The following is a 25,385-nucleotide window of genomic DNA, read 5'->3' on the forward strand; positions in this document are numbered from 1 at the left end:
ATAAAAATAAGGAAATAAAATAATCTATCAATGTTTTACTTCCTGAATAATATGATTATTTAAATTCCACAGCCGGTCCTACTTTTGGAAGTAAGTGGTGCATTAAGACCGTCATGGATTGGATTGTAGATTGTCTAATGGACTTAGACATAGAAATACTAATATTGCTGCAATATTCATAAGTACTTAGAAATGGAGATTTAAGTATTGGATAAACCCACACTCAAAGAATTACTTCATGGATTTTACCACGAGTAATTATGATATTATATTATCTTATGATCTTGAAATGAAGATATATGGGTTGTAATTTAAAAGTCGATTGTACATTAGTAATGTGTAAATGAATCAGTAACTTAATGTTATAAAACGTATTGTCATGCATGATTTGATGAGTAAATAATACAACCATATGAGTCAAATAATATATGTTCCTTTTGCCTTAACATGAAAAGAGATATTTCTGGGCCCCTTGGTGATTTGGTGTTGACTTATAGTGTTGGGCTCAGCCAAGACTAAACTGATGTGTTTAATTAGGAGTCATATATCATCACAAATCATAAATCGGGAAACAAAGTCTTGGACAATTATGAGCACCCTATTTATACATGTGGGTTCAATCCCATCTCATTTGTGCTTGGTTTTTGCAGTGGGTCATTTTATGTCATTATGTATATTCTTTGTGGACACGTGTTCTTTTACTTTTGCTTCATCGCTTTTTGGCCCAATTAGATTCGGATTTGTGTACTTCTTCTTCACCTCTTCCCACCTTCCATTGCTTCCAATTGGATATAGGCAACATAGGATCCACCACTTCCTCAATAGGTCTTCCCCGTTTTTCTCCTTCTTTATATCACCTACGGGTTTCTCCTTTATATCGATTACTGATGTTTCGACACCACGAACGAACAACTCCAATCTTGCCATCAGTACCGCTTTGCACCCTCTCCCAATTTGATGTCTTCACGCTATCTCCACCTGAGCTTACCGATATTGATTCTATAGTGAATCAGTTGTAGGTTATGTTAGCTATAGTAACCACCGACCATCCACCACATTGCCCGTGTCATCCAGTTTCCTTCCTCCACTGCCTCATATATCGATCTTTTATTCCATTTTGAGGCAGGTGGAGTTGATTCCTAGATAGAACTACCAAGAGCAGATTTAGCAACTATTACTTCGTCGATTTTGCTCTAGTCCTTCTCTATTTGATTATGCCTTTGATTTTCAACAAACCACCGCTTAAAGGCCATAAGATCCGTATGATTATCCGCAAGATGAAATCGATTTTTTGTTGGCGATTTAGGGCATCGAATTTAGTTTGGTTTGAAGTGTGAACCGCATCTACTTCGACAAAGAGTTGACATAAGAACATAACTGCACCTCCATTGTCGTGACCACCGCCTCCACCTAATTATGATGCTATTGAAGATGAGTACAATTTGTTTGAAGCGTCCGTTTTTTTTTTCTCACTTTTTGACTATTAAGTAGAGGTAATCATTTATCCGTGAGATTTTCCTCCATTTTTATTAGTTATTGATGCTTCGATTGATGTTTTTGCCATCTTCCTTCTCCAATTAGGAGTTATCATGGACAACCAAATAGATGTTGCAGGGGAAACAAACATCAGGGGAACGACAAGATTTGAACAAAGAAACGTGTCTATGAATCATCTGGTGGACTTTTGGGTTCTGGTGGTGGGTGCTTTATTTTTCCAAATATTTTTACCTGACTACTTGAGTCAATGGAAGCTTTTGAATCCTCTATTTCATCACCAGGTAAAAGTTAATGAAATAAACTAGTTGGCTATGTAATTAGGATATTAATAGGTGATTTTCGTGTTTCAGCTTTGTTTATGATGCCCTGGATAGTCATTATACATGCAAATTCGATCAAGGTAAGGAGTAATTCATTATTGTCATTAGTCACCAATGAAAATTTAAATGTTGTGAATCATGAAGGTCACAATTTTAGATAACTTAAACGTGAATTGTCCAAGATCATCATCTTCTTTTATTTTCAACTATGCATTATGATTTCAAACGTATACTACTAATACTAAGCAAAAGATGATGATGTAACAAATCTACAACCATAAATCTCCTTTCGTTTTCATCATTTAAACTTTTTTATTTTGTTGGGTTTTCCTATTCAACTTCATTTTAAGCCAATTGTTTGTAAACGCCCATTTTTCATAAAAACCGATAAATTATAGTTGTTAATTCTTACTCATGTCATCTTAAGTTTCGAAGAATCATTTTAATTTTGATGTTGAAAAAATGTAACAAAAGCCTTAAAAAATGTGAGTACAATTTAGACTACTTGAGGAAATGAAGATACTAATTTTACCCTTAAAAAACAAAACGTGGGCCCTTTTTAACTTTAATATAACTCAAATTTGCCAATAAGTTCTCACTTTCTCACTTTTGGATTAGACGTGAGTTACTTTTAAACTTCAAATTGCAAGAACAATTTGCAATTAAATGGAATTATTTTGCTGAAAGTTGGAAGAGCTGTTGAACATATAGGATATTGGGCTATATTTGCTGCTCAAGATGATTGTAAAACCTATTGTAACATGTTTTTGGTTTCTGCATCCAATCGCAGGTGCTCTGTTGGAAACCATTTTATGTTACTATGGGATGTTCAGTTCAAGTTTATATATACCGAGAAGATTAAAATTTAAGGTATGACTATTCAATTTTTTATACGACTTAAAGAGTACACATCATGTGTTTGAGAAAATGCATAAATGATTAAAATGGTTTTAAATGTTATAGGGTGTCATTTGTTTCTCCTTACTGTATCTCCACTCACTATAACTATAATACATACATCCAATGGTGTAGCGGTGCAGTTACATCAATTGCCACAAATGTCTTGTGTGTTGTCAAGGCAATATTGTAAGTATGTTTTTCTTATCAATCATATGTATATTACATTTATAAATGACAAAATAAAAGAATATTATTGACATTAGAATTGATATTTTCTGAAAAATTATGCATGATTACAAGGGCTTTTTAGTAATTTCTTGTATAAAATTACTTTTTTAGTCCTTATCAGGAGTACATTTGTTTGGATGAGATTTGTTCGAATAAGGAAATAAATAGAAGAATTAAAGAGCTTTTGTTTTTGGTTTAGTTCTAGAATGTATCTGTATTTTTATTATTTTCTTTTATAAGCAATCTGATTTGGACAAAATGGGATGCTACAAAGGAAAGCAAGACTTCTGGTATTTTGCATTTCTGATTCATAACATGCACAGTCGTATCGGTGACAGTAGGATCATTTTTAAAGCAGGTTGTAAAAGTGATTTAAGTTTTATTTTTTTGTATGAACTATGCACATTTCTAACTCAAGAAATTCAATAAAGATCAGTAATAGAAGTGAGAGGTACTAAAATAGTTTTTCTTTTGTTATGTTTTTATTAAGGAATTCGACCGAAAGTGTATGATGCGACAATTTTCCAAAAAAAAACATTGCGTTCTTATCAAATCCAAACACAGTAACATACTTTCATTGTACTTTATAGTTGGAGAGCTCATAGTACTATAGTTGGAGAGCTCATAGTACTGAGCAAACGAGTCGCCAATAATCTCCTTAACACCCTCTTTAACCTAATGTCTTTCATCAATTTTCTTTAATGTTAGCAAATCCAAACCTTGCAAAGCGGTGTTTCTTATCTAGTTGTGTATCATACTAGATAAAACTTTCTAATTAATTATAAATGCCTTTATAAGAAGAAAATTTTATATAGGCGTAGTGGGTAAACAAACAATAAGTTGTGCCGCAACCACTTTTTTAATGACAAAACTAATTCTTTTAAAAATAATATCTATAGATTTTGGAGTCATAACATTACTATGCATGACCGTTGGATTTTGTAATCTATTAAAAATATAATTTAGTAAATTTATCAATGATAAAAAAAGTATATATTAAAAATAAATAGTATAAATATAAATAACTAACAAACAACTTATTATTCCTTTTATAAATCAAAGCTAATCCGAATTAAAAAATAACTAATAAAAAATTCTGAATAATAAAATATTATTGTTATAACTTAATAATATTAAAATATAATAATAATAAATATAATCAAAACATTACTATATTAGGATTTATTTAGATTTAGATGAGAAGAGAAGTGGGAGGAGCTATGTATATATGTAACCGATGTGTAGTTGTTACGTTACAGAGCTTCTCTGCATCAGTCCATGGCGGTGGCCTACCAACACCTCTCTCTCTCTCTCTCTCTCTCTCTCTCTCTCTGCATCGAAGCTCTCAAACCTCTCCTCTCCTCTCGTCTTTTTCTTAATCTCTCTCTGAACACTGACTGAATTTGTTGCTTTTTTACTCAACAAACACAAGGACCCCTAGTATATCTCTTACCCCATGGACATTATTATATGCACATTCTCTCACATATACAGAGTAACCATGTTTTTTCGCAATTCCACCACCTTTTCCCGCTCACTACCACCTTAAAAAAGTATCTTTCTCCGACGAAAGCTTCTCTCACCTTTTTTGAATTTTGAGAGAGGATCTGACTAGATATGATAGGTACTGTTCGTTCGTTTGAAGATCATTTTCGTAATGTAAGTTCGTACTGTTTTATTTCGTTAATCGATGCTTTTCTTTTGGTTTTATGCTTCAACCCTTTTGGATTTAACGAAGAATGGGGAAAATCGAGGGATTTATTTGTTTTTCTTCTTTCAAATCTTCCTTCTTGCTCGATTTATCTTATCCGATCTCTGAAATTTTCGTCTTTCTTATGTTTATCAATTAGTTCACTGTAGGTGTTTGTGAAAATGCCGATGTGGCGCTTTGCTTTCTTTTGTTTCAAATCTCATATGCTTGTCTCTGATTTGTTTCTTCTAATGAACTCTGAAATGAAAATCTATCTTACTCTTTTCACCAAATGAATCTCATGTAGATCAATTATTGAACACCCAAAAGATTTGAATTTCCGAACACGATGGAAATCCAACGACACAAATCAACACCTCCCGGAAAACCCATTCTCAATCGACGCCTTACAAGAAGAGAAAGAAAACTTGCTCTGCTTGAAGATGTACGCCATTCATATCTTTCTCTCTCTCTCTCTCTCTCTTCCCCTTTACACACACAGAATCTGATTCCTTGATTGAAGATTAATCAATTTCGATCCTTTTTGGGATGAATTTATCGCATTTGCAGGTGGATAAACTGAAGAAAAAGTTAAGACAAGAAGAAAACGTACACAGAGCACTTGAAAGAGCTTTCAGTCGACGTTTAGGAACTTTACCTCATCTCCCTCCTTATCTTCCTCCACAGGTTTCTACTTTAAACCCAATCCCTCTTTATCTCTTCATTTTTCTTCCTAATCGAATATAATCAGCCCCAAATCTTTCCTTAAATTCATCACATTTCAAAGGGTTTATACACATTCTCGCAAAGCTTTAAACTTTTCTACAAATTGAACTTGAATCGTGTAAAAATCATTCGACAGACTTTAGAGCTGTTAGCTGAAGTAGCTGTTCTCGAAGAAGAAGTTGTACGTTTGGAAGAAGAAGTTGTAAATTTCCGACAAGGTTTATATCAAGAAGCTGTTTATCTATCATCAAGAATCAGCATCGGGAATTCCGACAACGACCCATCAGGAGAACAATCTTCAAAAACCACAACTTTTAAGCAAAATGGTGAATCAGGATCCTCAATTTCCCAAATTGAAGTTGAATCCGAAGCATCCAAACCACCTCAACATAAGCCCTTGAATTCCCTCTTGCGAAGTGGTTCATGTAGATCATCATACTCTCATAGAATCGGGAGCGATTTCTCGAATAGGGTTGTTGATACTGCTGATTTGAAGAAACTCGATTCGTCAATTGGAGATGATGGCGTTTTAGGTAAAGAAAATCGATCATCTTCTAATTCAAATAGCAAGATTACAAATTCTCCTGAAAAGATAACCAACGAAGTGCAAAATTCAGCGAAGAGACCTCAAAATAAGCCTGAAATTGTCGAAAAACGCACTCCTTCTAAACCACAGGTAACATCTGAGATCTCAATCATGTTTTCTATATAATTTCTAACGATTTAACTTATATAATCACATTCGCATTACTACAGAATAGATTAATGGATCAAGAAAGGGCACAAGAAAGCTGTTCAAGTTCATCTTCAAGCGATAGAATCATGGAAGCAGAAAGCGAATGCAACAAAATATCTGAAAACGTTTTAAACTGTTTGATTGGAATCTTTTTAAGATTAAGCAAATTGAAAGCAAAAACCATGGATGCTGAAGCTTTTTCAAATCTAATGACATTGGATTTGACCGGAGTTGACCGAGGACCTGGTTTTAGGGATCCTTATGGTGTTTGTTTGAAATCTAGAAAGAGAGATATTGGTCCTTATAAAGATCTTTTTGCAATTGAATCTGGATCGATTGATTTTAAGAAGAAAAAGAACGCATCCCTTTTGATTCGTAGACTCAAGTAAGTTCTTAAATTGTGTGTTTTATAAAAAGTTTCTTGATTATTAATTTATTATAATTGAATGTTTGTTTTATTGATTATGTGTTTAGGCTTCTTCTTGAGAAATTAGCTTCTGTTAATTTAGAGGGATTGATGACACATCAGCAAAAGCTTGCGTTTTGGATAAATGTTTACAATATTTGTATGATGAATGTAAGTTTTTACTTATATTTTCTTACTTTTGTGTGTTTTTTTTAACTAAAAAAAGCAAATTACAAAAAAAAAATATATTGTTTGTAAAATGATAGGCTTATTTAGAGCATGGAATTCCTGAGAGTCCTGAAATGATGCCAACACTAATGCAAAAGGTATAAACCATTTCTTCCCATTTTGCCCTTCCATTGAAGTTCTTTGTGGGTTTATTTTTTCATGCTAAACGTGTAGGGGTTTTATAGTAATCTCATTTCTTCCCATTTTGCCCTTCCATTGAAGTTCTTCGTGGGTTTTTTTTTTTTTTTTTTTCTCATGAAAGTGTATTATTGTAATTTCATTTCTTCCCATTTTGCCCTTCTGTTGAAGGTTTTTTTTTTTTTTTTTTTTTTTTTTTTTAATGCAAAACCTATAGGGGTATTATAGTAATTTCATTTCTTCCCATTTTGCCCTTCCATTGAAGTTTTATTCGTGGGTTTTTGTCTTGCTAAACCTATAGGGGTATTATAGTAATTTAGTGATGAAATATATATTTTTTTTCTTATGAGAATTGAAAATCAAAGAAAAACCTTTATATTTTGGGCAGTTTTGCGGTTTAAAAACTAATACTTCATTTTTTTCCAATCAAATCACTATAGTTTGGGAGATTTTATTGAATTGACCATTTTACCCTTGTGAAAACAACTAAACATTGATTCCATGTTATCAGGCAACAATAAATACAGGAGGATATTTGTTAAACGCAGTCACAATTGAGCATTTTATCTTGCGACTTCCTTATCGATTCAAACTTGTAAGTTACACTTTTTCACATATTAATATAATAAAATCATAATAAGTTAGTTATATTTCATTTTTTTTTTTAAATATAAACTTTATTTTTATTTTTTATTTCAGTCATACCCAAAATCTCCAAAAAAAGATGAGACTGAAATCCGTGACAAATTTGGGTTGGAATGGTCCGAACCACTGGTCACATTTGCACTATGCAGCGGTACCTGGTCTTCCCCTGCAGTAAGTTTTTTATTTTTTATTTTTAATTTCAATCTGGATAAATGACGTAATAAAATATTTGAGAAAATGAGGACAAATTTGTAAAAACTAAAAAGTTAAGGATTCAACGAAAAATCTCATTTCTTTTTATTTTCTTGATTAGCTCGTTTTTTCTGCATCAAGTAAAGAAGAAATCATTAGGGCATATCCACAATTGTTAGTCCTTTAAAAAGTACTTTTTTTGCCACACTAGTTTTCTACTACCTTTATTTTTAAAAAAAAAATCTTTATAAAGGCTTTTTTAATAAGCAAATATTTATCATCTAATGAAATGTTTTACAAAAGCTTCCCTCTCTTCTAATTAATCGTTTTGATATTGGTGTCCTTTTGATCAAATGTTTTCTCATAAAAATAAAATATGTTGTTATCAAAATAAACATACAAAACTCTAAACATATTTTGGGATCCGTACATTTTTTTTAATAATATTTGATATTGGTGTCATTTTGATCATCTCGACAAGTCATCTTTAATGATACTTTTTTGTATATATAAATTATATTCATTTCTAAATTGTAAGGTAAAATGAAAATGTTATTGATGGGAGGGGATAACGTGTCAAAAAGATAAATATACAAATTAAGCACTTATGTGAAAATAAATGATTATTTATTTTTTATATTTTTTCAAATTAAAAAAAGAAAGTCTTCATCTCCAATGATTAGAAAATCTTATTTCAATAGTAAACATTTTTTATATATAAAAAAAAAATTCCCATTGGATACGCTCTTAGTCTTAAATCCATCAGTATTCAAGCGTTAAATAAAAATCCTCTTATTATCGAACGATTCAAACTTCTTAATGGTTAAGAGAATATTCATTAAGATCATTAAGCAAAAAAAAAACAAAAAAAAAAACAGAAATATCTAAAACTTGTGATATTATTATAGGTGAGAGTATACACTGCGTCACAAGTAGAAAACGAGTTATCAACATCAAAGCGAGAATATCTTCAAGCATCATTTGGGATAATAAAAACAAATAAATTAATAATACCAAAAATGTTAGATTGGTATTTATTAGATTTTGCAAAAGATTTGGAAGCTTTAATGGATTGGGTTTGCCTTCAATTACCAAGTGATTTAAGAAAACAAGCACTTATGTGTCTTGAAAAAAGAGGAAGAGGAATAGAACCTCTTGCGAATAAAATTCAAGTCATGGAATATGATTATAAATTCAGGTATCTTATTCAAAGATGATAAAATTATATACCATTTTTGGACACATGGAGTTGAAAGATAAATCATATATTATGCATTAAAATTTAAAATAGAGCAATTTGATGTAATGATGTTACATTTTTTTGTTTTGTTATTGTTGTTGTGAAGAGTTTGTTAGTGTAGAATGGAAGGGGGTTTTGTACATAGTACATATGAGTACAATATACATAAAGAAAAAAATTTGGGGTCATTAGGGTGTTGGATTAATTTACTTTTCTTTTTGTATTTGTAAGTTTTACATAAAATTTATTTTTAGAGTTGTTTATTTATGGAATTATGATTTTATGGGTTGATGAAGTATTAAGAAGGCTCACCTCTAGTCCTTTTGGTTTCTTGATATTGAATTGTGAACCCTCGGATGGTTTAGAAATAGACAAAATTACAAGAATGGTCTCTGTGGAATGTTCAAAAATGCTATTTTGGACCAAACATGTTTGGACTAGCATCAATAGTTCAAAAGTTTTCATTTTGCTGCAGTTTTGGTCCAAAACAATTTAAAAAAAATCTAAAAATGACAAATTTGTTTTTTTCCATTTGTTTTTTGCTTTTTCTTTTGTTATTAAATTATTTTTTAACTAAAAAAATATAAAAAATAAAAATCTCTCTGTCTCTCTCAATGAAAATTAGGTTATGTTCTTCAAAATCATCTTCAATCAACATCAGTCATAAAAAATCCATGTATTCGATCAAATCATTAATGAAAAATTGTATTCACCTCATCCATCTGAATCGAATCATCAATCAAACAATTTCGGCCAGCCTTCACTCCTTTGATGAACATATCCGGTTCAACCAAATCGAAATCTCATTCAAGCAAATTTGAAACTCGTCAAATCAAATCAGTACTCGGAACAACTTCCTCGATCCAGGTTACATGTTACCGTATCTCTGATGAAGATCAAATGTAAACAATTACCTTCGGAATTAATCAAACCTTCATGATTCTTGTAGGGAACATTTATCGGAGTCGACTTGTTTAGTGTCATCCAAGAAAGGATTATTTTCCGTTTTGATACAACATTCTAATTCACGTTTCTTCCCTTAAAGGTTCTATATCATGTGCCTTTTAAAATCCTCGGAGACGAAGTAAAAGGTTGGTTAGACACGACATACTTGTCTGAATCTGGAAACCTTCGTATCTCACTCAAGTTCCTCGTAGATGAAACTTTCCTTCACATTTTCTCTGATTTGCCCATTTTAGATGAATATTAAGAAATTAGTTTAGATTTTACCGATGAAGGTGAAGAAATCTAGATCAAAATTGATATTTGGGTTTTATTGGGGAGGAGAGATAGGGATGAAGGAAGGAGATAGGGGAGATGGCGATAGGGTGGTTTACAGTGACGTGAAAAGATGGTGATCAACAATAAATCAAGAACAGAAGGGAGGAGCTGTTGATGGTTTACAGTGACTCTACCTTACTGGTGGTTGTGGGTGACAATTTGGTGGCTGTGGGCAGCGATCGATAACAACGAACTTGTCTTCTTAGGAACATATTGTGCTTCATCAAGATGGTTACCGGAGTAATGAAGCTTCATCGATTTGCGTGTATGTGTGTTTTAGGGAAGAACACAATCACGTAAGAGAGAGAGAGAGAGAGAGAGAGAGAGAGAGAGAGAGAGAGAGAGAAATATTTTCTTTTATTTTTTTATATTTTTTAGTTAGAAAATAATTTAATAACAAAAAGAAAAAGCAAAAAACAAATGGAAAATAGCAAATTCATCATTTTTAGATTTTTAAACTGTTTTGGACCAAAACCGCAGCAAAATGAAAACTTTTGAACCATTGATGCTAGTCCAAACCTGTTTGGTCCAAAGTAGCGTTTTTGAACATACCACAGGAACCATTCTTGCAGTTTTGTCTTAGAAATATAATGCAACCCCTTGTAAACTTGTGCTTTTGAAAAATTTCAGTCCAATTTTGAATTTACATGTCGAGGCCGGTTCTAATTAATTAGTCCCATTAATCTTATAACATTTTATGAGAATGAATCATTATGTTATAACTATTTCATTGTAAAATTTGTTAACGTGAGCTAAAATGGAATGATACTTGTACGTGTCCTCGAATTTTTATTGTAAATTCGCAAGGCAATGTTTTTAATCTAAATATTTAACATGCACATGCAAAAGGCACCTTTTACTAGCTACATGATTCAAAAGGGGAATAAATTGGGTGTCTTGGCAAAAGGTATTGCCCTTAAGGAATTGGGGGTTTGTAAGATATGAATTTAACCCATAAATTTGAATAGGGAAAATGTATTCATTTGGTAACTTTTTTTTTTTTTTTTTTTTTTTTTTTTTTTTAAATCTTATTTACCATTGAACTTGTTGTAGGTGTTCACATAAACCATTGAAATCGGCTATTGAAGGTTTACGACAATTTCTTATCTCCGATCATCTTCGAGCCTCCGGCAAAAATGAGTTTTTCTGGCGGACTTTTTCTCAACTATCATCCAAGCGGCACCCATCGCCGGTGTTGCTACTTAGTTTTCTCCAATCTCCCCTCTCTCATTCCTATCGATTCGTTGCTAGAAAAACAAAGAAGGGACGAGGCAGCAAGCCACCTGCCACCCTCTCCTGCCATCACCGGAACCCACTTGCCACCTCCCTTTTGCCGCCGATAAACCACCATCACCACCTCCTGCTGTAAGTCATCCAGCCGAGACCCAATGATTCGTCGGAAAACTCATTTTTGCCGGAGGCTCGCCGGAGAAATTGAACGGAGAGTCGCCGGAGATAAAAATTGTTGGAAATCTTCAATAGCTGGTTTCAATGGTTTCTGCGAACACCTACAACAAATTTAATAGTAAATCATATTTTAAAAAAAATAAATAAAAAAAAAAAGTAACCAAATGAATACAAAGACAATAATTAATTGCGCATATACGACATTTTTCCAACTCATGAACTCGTAAAGCCATATAAGTAATTGCGTAAGACAGATTGAATTAAACAAGTTATGATATCAATTAAACTACATTTAAACGGGTTACCCCTAAGGAATTGGCGGATTGAATTAAAAAAATATTTGCTAAATGTTGATGGAAACTAAAAGTAGAGCCAATGTATATGGGGTCTAAAATTATCATGTCAATTAATAAAATTAATGGTCATGATAATCTAATCACGGGCTTTGGTTTTAAGATCGAGCAGGATTTGGTGGAGGATGGAATTAAACTACAGAAGCTATTCAGAAGAGAGGTTATAAATAGATCCGATATTATGTTTTTGGAAAGATGTGTGGAATTTGCAAGAGCTCATGAATATAAGTGTTGGTTTTGAAAATCAACTAAAAGTTAGAAAAGAAGCTAATCATTATTTAATATTAGTAATCAAATTTTGTATTAGAACCTTAAAGAATTCATATCAGTTTTGATCAACAAAGGACAAATAAGTCAACTTTTTAAACTTAAAAACTATTTAATCTTTATGATTTAACTTATAATCACATTCACATTACTACATAATAGATTAATGGGTCAATAAAGGGGACAAGAAAACTGTTCTAGTTCATCTTCAAGTGACAGAATCATGGAAGCAGAAAGCGAATGCAACAAAATTTTTGAAAATGTTTTAAACTGTTTGATTGGAATATTTTTAATGTTTTGGTCAAAAATTAATAAGTGTAAACATGGGGGCGTTGAGGGTGGGTAAGGTGGGCAACTGCACAATGTCTAATTTTTATTTAAAAATAAAAACTTATAATAACGATAAGGACCCTTTTAATTAGTTCGTTTTGGGTCTTTGAGAATATTTAATTCCTGAGGACCGGCCTTGAGTGTAAATCAATCAAATTATACGAAAGGCTGTTGTGTTGTAATCGAAGTAAGTAGGTAAATCAAGAGAAAGTGAAACAGGTACTTTATAAGGAAAACCCACTGATCCTTGCTAAGATGCCGACACAAAACATTAGGAGGTGATAATAATCACCTGCATTGGTTGATTGTATTGATTAAAGAAATAATTATTGAGAATAGCTTGAATATCTAAATACAAATGATCGATTGAGTGTAAAATCATGTGTTGTGTGTGTGTTACATGTGTATTTATACTCTAAATCCTATAACTAGAAGTTCGATTTTCCCGGGGGATCCCGTTGAATAGATATTTGCATGTTGCCTTGACTTGGTATTTTTGGGTCTTAAGCTAGATTAAAATGTTTCTTTGGATTAGGTAAGTCTCTTGTTGATTATTTCTGCATATGCGAAGAATTAACAAGAAATATATTTATTCTTCTTATTAGTAAATAATATTGATAATATTCAGGATCCTGACTTACTGTAATGTTTGTGATAGGATCCTGATTTAATTTAAGATTCGAGATCCTGGACATGTTTCAGGATCTTGACCCCTAACAATTGCTTCCAAATTATACCTACAAAATATTTTGGATTAATTATGAATATTTGAAAGAATATAATTTTAGTATATAATTAAATTAAGATAAGAGTTTTGAAATTCAAACTCTAACGGATAGAAATCTAGCCGTTAGTTTAGTCATGATTATCTATCAAATCGTTTCGCTTTCCTCTGTGATTTTCGAATACATAGAGCATATAAGTTCCTGATCCTTCTTTACGTCTTCTAGCTTTCATCCAAGGGTTTCTTGTTATCTTTGAAGGTATTCTTCTTGCTTTTTTCTCATTAATTTTCTTTTTCTTTGACTATAGGAAAGAAGGCAGTCTGTTCTCGTGCTAGAATCACCGCCTCCTCTAACGAAGACTTAAGTGATCAAAATATCTTGGCTTACGAAGAGACATGCTCTTTTGACAGTGACAATATTAAATCCCTGAAAGTTATTTTTAGGTCCTTGGAGTTGTTTCTAAATTTTTTGAGGTTACCCAAATTTCCAACATCCAAGCCATGCCAGTGGTCTGGAGGATCCTCTTCTGGATTGATCAATTGAATCATTCCATGGATCTAGACATTGGTTCGTCTGAATTAACCACGTCTATGATCTTTCAACTTTTGGTTCTTCCCGTTTCTTATTCACAGTCAAAACAAACAAATCACATCTTATTTTGAAATCCAAAAAAAAAAAAAACAATGGTCCTTGGAAAGAAAAATATTTCTACGTGTGACGTGATTTTATCCCCAATGGAGATCTCCTGCCAAAAACCTAGGTTAAAAAGGGTAGGATTTTATTTTATTATGTTAAGGATCCTGAAATTCATGCTTCCTTATTTTGTTTGTTTTGATGCAGCTTTCAAGTTCAAGGAAGTTGCTCCAGCCGCTGAAGATACTAAAGGAGAAGGTTGAAAGTTTTCTTGCTTTGCCAAAGGCTGAAAGATCCTTCAAGTTCTAACAACCCAACGTCCAAGAGAGTTCCTCCGCTACAGTCGCAATCTTGACCGGTAAGGATCTATTGTCTATTTGTAACACCTGGTTCCTGGTATGTAAATCTTGATTGAGTATTTCCCTTTTAAGCCTTGGACTCGGCGAGTCATAGGTCCGACTCGCCGAGTAGGGACGGGACCCGAGACACGTTTAAGTTGGCGACTCGGCGAGTCCATATCCTGGACTCGGCGAGTCACCGCTGTTGGATGAAACCCTAAGTTTCAGGGGTTTGCACCCTATTTAATCCCCCTTTCCGCCCCCAAGCCAGCCCCCATTCACCCTAAGAGCCATATACCTCGTTCTAAGCCTTGTTTTGTGGATTTGAAGCCATTTGGTGTGTCCTCTTGGAGATTGGAGTGTGTAGGGAAGGAGATCAAGAAGAAGAAGAGGAGGTCAAGCATTTGGGAGCAATTTTAGAGTGATATCTAAGGTATGGCTCGTTTTTGATGGGTTTTGGTCATAAGACATCCTATGTGCTCATACAAACCCTAATGCTTGGATCTAGGTTTCTCTATTGTACATGCTTTGAATCCGAGACTATAAACCCTAATTCTAGCATATGGAAAACGATATTAACATATAATAAGGTTTAAGAACATACCTTGATTGTTATATAGCAATAACAATCCTAAATCTCCTTGTATTGACTTTGGAATGCTTAGAGTCACAAGTGTCACTCCTCTAATGGCTTACAAACACCAAGAGCAAATGGAGAAGGTATAAAGAGAGAGGAGAGAGGTTAGAATTCATCTCTAGGACTTCTTGGGAAGAGATACACGAATTCATGAGCCAAGGGGTGTTTATATAGGTGTAGAGATAGGGTTTCAGTCATTATCCTTATCTAGTTGCTTATCCACAAAGCAACCCATAAGATAATCCTTGAATCCTTATCATAGTCGAATTCTAAGGCCTTATCACCTCAAATTCGTTCACCCTATATTTAAGATAATCCTTACCTTATTTTGTAACTATCACATAATTACAAATCAGCCCCTCTAGTTTAATTAATTACACTTGATCACAAAATTAATTCCTAATTAATTATTGACCAATATTAATTAAACAAATATGATTTCTCCTTTAATATATTATTCTTATAACATATTAATAAATCATATTATCCTCTCTTTCTTTATTTATTTCTCCAATCAAGTTGCTTTGGTGAAGGCAACCCAAAAGGACCATGCACCATCGGGTCAAGTACATACCAAAATAGTTATGGACTTAGACACTAATCCAACAGTCTCCCACTTGGATAAGTCTAACAACTATTCTGCGTATGACTTCGGATCCCGATCTACAATCGTAGCTTTCCAAAGCCGCTGTCAACTCTGATCCTATCAGATACGCGTGTCCTTAGATAAGGGATCATATATTCCTCCATTCTAGATATCATATGAGATATGATTTCTAATCATTCTCTTTGTACTATATCTCGATTCCCGATTTATGACGGCTGACTAATTGAACAAATCAAATTAGCCCTAGCCCGGCCGAGCATTTACGTTTGTCATCACTAAACCATCGAGGGGCCCAAAGATATCGCTTTTAACCTTATTTGGATAAAAGGAGTGGATAAACTTTGATACAATGCTTGCTTGCACTCATTCACCGAATTACACACAACAATATGTTTTATAACACCAAGTTACTAGTGAGTTTACATATTATCAATGTGCAACCGATTCGCAAGATACAACTCACACATCTCAGTTTCAAGAATATAAGATGTTATCGTCTCACTAATCACTCGTGATACAATTCATGGAATGATCCAAGTGAGCGTGGGTTTAATCCAATGCTCAAATCATATTCATAAGCACTCATGAACGTTGCAGCAAACATTTGCTTATGTCTAATACTCTTCTAGACAATCCACACACCAATTCACGACAATCTTCATTCATATCTACTTCCAACATATGAATGATTGTGGCCCGTTCGAATAATTCGATTATTCTTAATAAATTCAATTATTCTGGAAGTCAAAACATGCAAAGTGAAACACAAGAATAATACTAATCCCATATGGCCTCAACCCTTTGAGTATAAATAAAACTCCTTTTATTTATCACCATATCAATTACTCATTATTTGTCGTTTCGGGTAATCAACTTCTTACTTGAATTATTACACTTGTCCCATGCACCTAGCATGCACACAATGTTTACCTATGGTTCTTACTTTTGTGAAATAGACAAATTGCACACATTTCCAATCATTCTCATTTCACAACTCCAAATCCATTTTCATAAGTGTAAGAATATCAAATTCTCGCTACTTATAGAATATGCTAGATCTTAACACTTTATGCAACGATCCTTTCGTAATGTCACTGCACCAAAGTCACAAAGACTATTGCCAATGATATTACAAAGTCCTCTATCAGAGATTGTTACAAGACAATTCCTTAGATATGATGTCTCTCACTCAAAGTACATTCCTTTGAACATCCTTTTGCATAAAAGTTTCTAATCTAGACATAGATTTTCAATATTTACTTCCTAATATGAACACGCTTCCATATTTTCCTGATGACAACTCATTCTTAATAGAATCTTTTCTATTTGTAATGATGTCGATATGGTCCATCCAATATGGAAACATTTCCATATTTTCCAATACTATACTTCTAACTACTCACAAGCGACCAATCCTCGTCGAACTTTGGATTGTCCTTTGATAGTTGTTTAATTATTTTAGTCAAAACCAATTCTAGTCCCTTTTCCCCTCTAAATGCGCTAGACATTTGGAAAATTTTAGAATGGTTAAACATTAAAGCATTTGCAATCGATCCTATACCCGAAGCGTATGGGACACGACGCATAATGTTTTATTTGCTATGTTCTCAAAATTCAAATTGTGAAAAGGAATTTCGTAATCATAATCGAAATTTTAAGAACACACAATGTACCTTTGATTAAATTTATTAACATTCCACAACCTAATCCTTTAGATTTGAAATGAAGCATAATATTCTCTCCCTTAATTATAGCAAAACAACTTTATAACCCTTACTACTTTGCAAGGTTTAACTCTTGTTTTCTATAATTAATATTGCCAACTTTGCAATACGTGCCTTAATAATCATACAATCATAACATTTATGCTCCCACTATCATGATGATTATTGTAAAAACATAACACTTATGCTCCCACTAGCTTTGACATGTATTCATAAACATCTTAACTTTCAGAAAGACAATACCTATTGAATTTCATAAGTCCATGTTTCTAATACTTAGTGCTTTGATAATCTTTTATCAAGGCTTCTTGAACTTATACACCTTTGCCTTTAGATAGTTCATATGTGTGTCTCAACAATTAAGACTAATTGCCAAACCTCACAATTCAAATTATGGAAAGGGATACCGTAACCATGATCGAATTCGAGAATGCAATTTTACAATCACTATCTTCTTAAAATCTTTCTTAGTGAAAGCATTTCCTCACAATCATTTTCATGAAGGAGGAAATCTTATGACACTTAGATTTAAATGATGTATTTGTTCCTATCCATGTGAATTTGTTAAAACCAAAGTTTACGACAAATTCAAACTCATATGGACCAAGCCTTTTTTAATCTTGATTTCTTGCCTTACGGTAGCATAGCTGCCCACCAGGTCTTCCAAGTAGTTAAGCATCTCACCCTTTTCCTATCAATGTACCTTTCATTGATCAAGGTGCTTTGCCTTTTATGCGTTCAAAATGAGTACTCATAGGACTCACATGCATAATTAACTTAATTGGAACAACACAGAATCAAAATATCGTCAACACGATAGGTTGTAAAACTCAACTCGTGTGCTAGTGATGATCGATAAGGTTTATTTGATTTGTTCTTGAAACCTTTCCAGACCATTAAGACTCCCACTGACTCCTTGACATATAAGATTCTTTTGTCAATAAATATTTCTTGACAAACAAATATTCAAGAGTTAGTTTAGTTTTTATCCAAACACTTCATAAATTGGTCCTAGTCGGTCTTTGTCTTATTCAAGACATCACAACTTTCCGCATTTGATGAATGTTATAAACCTTTAATACTTTTCACTCATTGCCACAATCTTAACTTTAAGACTTGTTATTGGAACGAAGTATTATAGACTTCTTGATTTAACCATTTCTTCAATCCTTGATTCCTCTTCTTAAACATAAAATTGTACTAAGACTTACTTAGAAGATCAATTGAGATATGGTTCTTAATCATTAAGACCCATTATAAAGCATAAAAGCTACTCTCCCTTCTTCTTAGAATGGAGAAACTTTTATCTTTCTGCGTACTTGATTCTTCTTATTCGTTCTACTATTGATCTAAACCCTTTAATCAATTCAGAGTTACACTTAATCTTGTAAGTATATAATCATATTTACTAAACCTTTAGCAAATCATGATGAATATCTTTGTTACTCTTATGGTGAACTTGATCAACACACAACTTTGTGTACTCGATCTCCTAGTCCTTCACTTGACACTTTGTCAACGAATTAGTCTAATTATCAAATATGAAATTTCTCATTCATCATGCAACCAAGTTGCGTGATTCCAAATTTCTGTCCAATTGAAACTTTGGGCGATGAGAAACTCTCCCTATTTGGTAAATTCTCGACATTTACATAAATAACATAACTAAGAATCATATCCATTCGTTGTAGAAATATGCAAGCATCAATTTTTATAACGATTTCATTGCAAGGAAGTAAACAAATAAATAAATAAGTCAAACAAAATTTATTTTATTTATAAAAGCAGCAGAAAAACATTTGTCCTTACAATGCAAAATATATTGAAAACTATGTAAAAGGAAAATTTCTAACAACTCTATCATAACTATCTAAGCTCAAAATCCAATCTTCAAGTCCATGCGATCGAGATCCATCTCTTGTGATTAGATTCATCTTGCTCTCTTATCAAGCTTCCTTTCTTTTCACCGATCCTTCAAAACATTCAAATGCAATCTTATCACATCATGTATTAACAATCAATGAATAGGAACTTAGCGGAGTTTGACAGTGGATTTTACCTGAAGCGTAGTCATACTTTTGAATCTCCCATCTCTTAGATCTCTTAGGTAATTAGGGCAGCTTCGTCTCTAATGCCCCTTCTCTTGGCAATAAAAGCAAATTGACTCTTTTGGAACAACACATGGAACTACTTCAAACATCGCCTTTCTCTTATGATCAAACTTTTCGATCATTGCATGTCTTTCATTGCCATTGTCTATATCCATAGAGGTCTTGAAGGCAGATTCACCAATCAAATTTGCTTTTCTATTGCGCCAAACCATTGCTGATTCAGCAGCAATAAGCATATAGGTGAGATCAATAAGGGTCACGTCGTGGTTCATCATATAGTACTCTCTTACGAACTCACTATACGAGTTAGGAAGTGACTGAAGAACCCAATCAACAGCCATCTCTTCACCGACAACGGATCCCATCATTCTCAACCTATCAATGTGTGACTTCATCCCTAAGACGTGTGCACACACCGACTTTCCTTCTTTATTTTTACTTGCCAAAAGGGCTTGAGTGATATTGAACCTTTCAATTTTACAATCTTGTGGGTTAGGAAGAATAATTGGAGGAGGAGGAGGAAGTGAAGCATGATTTCTTGTTCCTCGATCGAATTGTGGAATATCATCTTCATGTGGAATGCTTGTTCCACGGGATTTGGAAAGACCATAGTTGTCGAACTTTGACATCGGGAGAAAAACGAATTCAAGTTAGTTAATAGATTGAGTCCTTAGTAAATCACCCAAATGAAATACTAAGGCTAGGACCCAACACAATATTCTACAACCTAGAAAAGGGATGCCGTAATCTAGTTGCAAAATATTTGAAGGTAAGTGAATGACGATTCACTAATTTCCACCATGAAAAATGAAAAAGAAATTTAAGTTTTAAATCTATGAAAACTCCTAGATCCTTTGAGATTCATTGAACATTCAATGGCATGTTTAAATCTCGATATGCCCCTCTTGTTTGTGATTGGGATGCCGAGGATCACAAAGCGGGTGTGAATAACCATGCAAACTTACATGGTGTCCTCACATGTTACAATCACCTATTCGATGTGCCGGTAAACCACACACGCTCCACCGAACTATGACAAACATTGAGTCACCCTTTGCAACCTTTGCTTAGAACCATTTAGTGTGCCGGTAAACCACACACGCTCCACTAACGTCTTCGCAAGGGCACAAAGTGTAATTTCATGGAATTGCATCAATTCACTTTTGCCTAAGTAACTAAGATTGGGAATTTGCAAAACATTTAGGTACTTTGTATTTCATTATACTTATAATGGAAGGTTTCGTCCTATCCTACCCGTTCGGCTAACGACCCTCCACTAGTCAAGAGTGCGGTGGGTAAGAGTGGATACCCATTCAATCGCCATTTTATAGGCAATTTCCTTAAACACTCCTTATAGACCAGCTTCGTGAATGAGGCCTACTAACGGTAAGACTGACTTTTACTCATACATATATATAATGTTAGACTTTTAATGTTATATATATATAATATAGGGTGCATTTCATACTTTTAAAATACTATGTGGTCAAATTTAATAATTATACCTTTAATTCAATTAAATAGCAAACCAAAACTTTTATGGATTTATTAAATCTCTTTTAATTATACACCTTAATTAATTAATAAAACCATAAGGGTGTGATTTGAAGTTTTCAAAACAATACTAGGGTTTTAGAATTTAACACTCCTAATTAAACCTTTTTAATCAACTTTTAAATTCCAAAACTTGAGGGCAAGTTTTGAAACATTTCAAAACAATTTAGTTTTAATCTATCTTAAAATTTCGAATTTATGACATTTAAATTAAAATTTTAAATATTAAAACTCTTGATTTAATAATTATCTTGAATTAGACTATTAATTTAATTATTAAATCATAAGGGATTATCTAAATAATGAGGATAATTACCATTTATACATTTAAGTTATCCTAATCCCTTAAATATCTATATAGATTTCGAAAATATGGATAGATAATGCAAGATCTTGAATTACCATATATAACAATTAGAGGATAATTACAAGATATGGGGAAATCCAAATCCCTAAAAAATTAGGATCTTATCTTGGGGAGGAGGCAAATTTCGAAAATCAAGGGATTATAACAAATACTAGATTTCGAAATTTAAGGGTTTAAGGAAAGGATTTGAAGATCTTATTCAAACTCTTGCAAATTAGGGTTTGCAAACCCTAATCTTGAAAAACCCTAGCCTCTTAGGGTTTATTGGCAATAAACCCTAATATATCAGGTTCATACAATTGAAACCAAACCAATGGCTCTGATACCACTGATGGGTTTTGGTCATAAGACATCCTATGTGCTCATACAAACCCTAATGCTTGGATCTAGGTTTCTCTATTGTACATGCTTTGAATCCGAGGCTATAAACCCTAATTCTAGCATATGGAAAACGATATTAACATATAATAAGGTTTAAGAACATACCTTGATTGTTATATAGCAATAACAATCCTAAATCTCCTTGTATTGACTTTGGAATGCTTAGAGTCACAAGTGTCACTCCTCTAATGGCTTACAAACACCAAGAGCAAATGGAGAAGGTATAAAGAGAGAGGAGAGAGGTTAGAATTCGTCTCTAGGACTTCTTGGGAAGAGATACACGAATTCATGAGCCAAGGGGTGTTTATATAGGTGTAGAGATAGGGTTTCAATCATTATCCTTATCTAGTTGCTTATCCACAAAGCAACCCATAAGATAATCCTTGAATCCTTATCATAGTCGAATTCTAAGGCCTTATCACCTCAAATTCGTTCACCCTATATTTAAGATAATCCTTACCTTATTTTGTAACTATCACATAATTACAAATCAGCCCCTCTAGTTTAATTAATTACACTTGATCACAAAATTAATTCCTAATTAATTATTGACCAATATTAATTAAACAAATATGATTTCTCCTTTAATATATTATTCTTATAACATATTAATAAATCATATTATCCTCTCTTTCTTTATTTATTTCTCCAATCAAGTTGCTTTGGTGAAGGCAACCCAAAAGGACCATGCACCATCGGGTCAAGTACATACCAGAATAGTTATGGACTTAGACACTAATAAAGTCCATCATGGCTCATTTCCAAACTTGTATGTGCATAATATTTCGAAATCAGTTGATTGGTCCGAAGATCCAAGCATAGTTGAGCTCCAGGAGCTCAGATCCACTACCTTTATGAGCCTATATTGCATATAAACCTTAGATCCACTCTTTTGGTGCATTTTGAACCCTAAAAACCCCATAGATGGATATCTACATGTAAAGTTGGAAACTTTACGTTTTATTCATGCTCTAGGAGCCCAGATCTACGAATTACATGGATTGGATTCGAGCAAAATCGCATTTTTAGCTCTTACATGGAGCGGATTCGGCGAGTCCAGTCGCGAGTCTTCGGGTTTGTCCCCTTTTTGTGATGTCGAGTCGTGTGGTGAGTCCAGGAGGGACTCGGTGAGTTGGAAGCCAAAACTCACCCATAGTGGAACTCGGCGAGTCGATGCCCAGACTCGGCGAGTTCAAGGCAATCTCCTTAGATCAAGATCAGACTCGGCGAGTTGTTCATACAACTCGGCGAGTCACAATATAACTTGTTCTTAGGATGAAGATGAACTCGGCGAGTTGTTCATACAACTCGGCGAGTGGGATGAAGGACTTGAACATCAGTTTGGAAGGAGAACTCGTCGAGTAGACGCCTAACTCGACGAGTAGAAACAGAATTCAGGTCAGTCGTTTGGACATGGACTCGGCGAGTCGGGTCAACTGGAAGTTGACTCTGACTTTGACTTAGGGCATGATTAGGGGTAAAATGGTCATTTTACCCAAAGGTCAGTTAGTAGTTTTTGACTAAGTGTTTGGTGGGAATACAGCCGGAGGATTTCCGAAACAGCAGCAGCAGCAGTCAGACTATTCCCACGAAGATCAGCAGCTACTCCGAGGTGAGTTACCTTCCAGTAGCGGTGGGTCTAAGGCCACAATGTCGGCCCACTAGTAGGAGATGTATGATTAGATGATTGTCTCTGTGATATTCATCTAGGGTTTCTACTACCTGTGTTATGTTTATGTGGTTGTATGATATGATGCTATGTGCTATTGATAGTAAGGAAGATAGTCCTCAGGTTACCGGTCGATAGGGCCGAAGGGGCAGTCATGCCCAACCATGCTAGATATACTATGTGATATATGTGCTATGTGTTAGTAGTAGGGGGTGAAATAGTCCCCGGTACCCGGTCGAGAGGACCAAAGGGGAGCCAACACCTAGATATGCTAGGCAGTATCCGGTTGAGAGGACCAAAGGGGAGGCCAGCAACCAGATATGCTAGGCAGTATCCGGTCGAGAGGACCGAAGGGGTAGGTCGGGCACCCAGATATGCCTGACAATTTATGTATGTTATGTGATTGTATGGTTTGTGGTACAATGGGGGAACTCACTAAGCTTTGTGCTTACAGTTTACAATTTTGGTTTTAGGTACCTCTTCATCGAAGGGGAAGGATCTGGCTCGGTAGCGGCACATCATGCACACACATTGGGTTATGCATTTATTAGATTTCCTTGGGATTTATACTCTGATGTTTCGATTGGCTGTATAACTTGACTTTTGAACATGGTTATTTTGTGATGTAGTTTGGTCAAACAATGTTTTTATCTATTAACATTTTTTAAAGTAATGTTTTAAAAACGAAATTTTTGGACGTGAAAATTGGGTCATTACAAGTTGGTATCAGAGCCCTGGTTTGAGGGATTCGGACACACCTTCGGGGGGTGTTTGGACTCAAATCGAGGGTTAAAAGATTTTGGAAAGAGAAAATGTTTTCTAAAAGGGTTAAGTAAAGGGTTTTAAGAAAGAATAATGTGTGTGATGTGCGCAACCGGCGAAGCTCAAGTAAGTATTCCCCAATGTACCCATACAAGTTTATTTATGTTTATCAGTTTCTGTAGAACAGCATGCTAGAATAGGACTAAGGATCTAGGAGTGATGCCTTATGTGCCTGCTTTACGTGCTTCAGTGTATGAAAGAGCTGCATGCTAGAGCTGAGTAGACAGCAGTATGGTAGCCTGTTTAGGTTATTCCTGATAGTACGAGTTTAACACTGTATGCTAGTTCAGTTCTCTCTTCGAGGATAGAGTTACTTGAGATTGTTTTTCTTACGTCCAAATGTTGTTTGCTTTGTGCTATATGGGCTTTGAAGTGATGGGAGTTAACTGTTAGGTGAATATGTTTAAGTCACATGTGATCAGGGTTGAATAATCTCAGAGTGTTGGATTTGACTCTATTGCGTAGCTCTTGTTTGAGTCTTAATCGTTGTAGAGATGAGTCCCTTACTCGAAGGATTATCCGAGCCTCAGCGCATGTGATTGTATTCAGGTAATAGTTAATTGGCGTCACCAAGAGGCCTTCAGCAGCTGAAGGCTGGGTTGGGTGGAGTTAGAGGTTTCCTAGGGTAAGCCTAGGATAATGAGTAGCAGTGATCAACAGTAGGGGAAGGGACCTGGTCGAGTCGAGGCGGTCTTTGGGGAAGGTACGGATAGATGTGGAAGGTAGTATGGGCCCGTACTACTGGAAGCAGAGGATCCGTACCCGAACCGAGGAAGGCTAAGATAAGACTAGGGAACTAGTAGTGGGTGGGCTCCCTCCAGGGGTATTAGTATCGCTAATAGTTGTTATTTCTTTGTATTTCAGAATGGTGGTACTACGCCCGAGACCAGCAGTTGGCAGTTCAGGAGAGGGATCAGGTTCCGAGCCAGTAGATGAGAGGCTACGCGAGTTCATCGTGTCAGAGATCACCAGAGGTATCCTTGAGTCGACCCCCATTATCTTCGGGTCGATCAAGGAAGGGATCATCGAGTTGATGGAGGATCGCCTCGCGGCGTTCAGGAGCGACATGGCATCTGGCCAGTCGGGATCTCGCACGCTGTCCTTTAAGGACTTCAGGGGCAGCGGTGCACTGGATTTCCACGGGGTGAAGGACCCATTGTTTCCAGGCGGTGGATTGCAGACATCGAGTCTGCACAGTTGACTAGCTTCTGCCCTGAGGGGTCAAAGGTGAGG

At 34.6% G+C, this 25,385-nt stretch overlaps 1 protein-coding gene across 3 annotated transcripts; it reads left to right on the top strand.

Annotated features, from left to right (window-relative positions):
* The first annotated feature begins 4,166 nt into the window (after window positions 1–4,166).
* On the top strand, window positions 4,167–9,209 carry LOC145043940 (uncharacterized). Of its 3 annotated transcripts, XM_078992716.1 has the most exons (11): window positions 4,167–4,604; window positions 4,943–5,080; window positions 5,206–5,322; window positions 5,498–5,894; window positions 5,979–6,037; window positions 6,118–6,482; window positions 6,572–6,674; window positions 6,770–6,829; window positions 7,381–7,464; window positions 7,569–7,685; window positions 8,615–9,209. In XM_078992716.1, exons 2-11 carry the CDS (start codon window positions 4,985–4,987, stop codon window positions 8,921–8,923), a joined length of 1,707 nt encoding a protein of 568 aa, XP_078848842.1. In that variant the 5' UTR covers window positions 4,167–4,604; window positions 4,943–4,984; the 3' UTR covers window positions 8,924–9,209. The 3 variants fall into 3 exon arrangements, with proteins under 3 accessions (XP_078848842.1, XP_078848839.1, XP_078848841.1); XM_078992713.1 differs by having other exon boundaries at window positions 4,169–4,604; window positions 5,498–6,037; XM_078992715.1 differs by having other exon boundaries at window positions 4,169–4,569; window positions 5,498–6,037.
* The last annotated feature ends 16,176 nt before the right edge of the window (window positions 9,210–25,385 follow it).

Source organism: Lactuca saligna, chromosome 4 (assembly GCF_052625555.1).
Source record: "Lactuca saligna cultivar CGN05327 chromosome 4, ASM5262555v1, whole genome shotgun sequence".
NCBI lineage: Eukaryota > Viridiplantae > Streptophyta > Magnoliopsida > Asterales > Asteraceae > Lactuca > Lactuca saligna.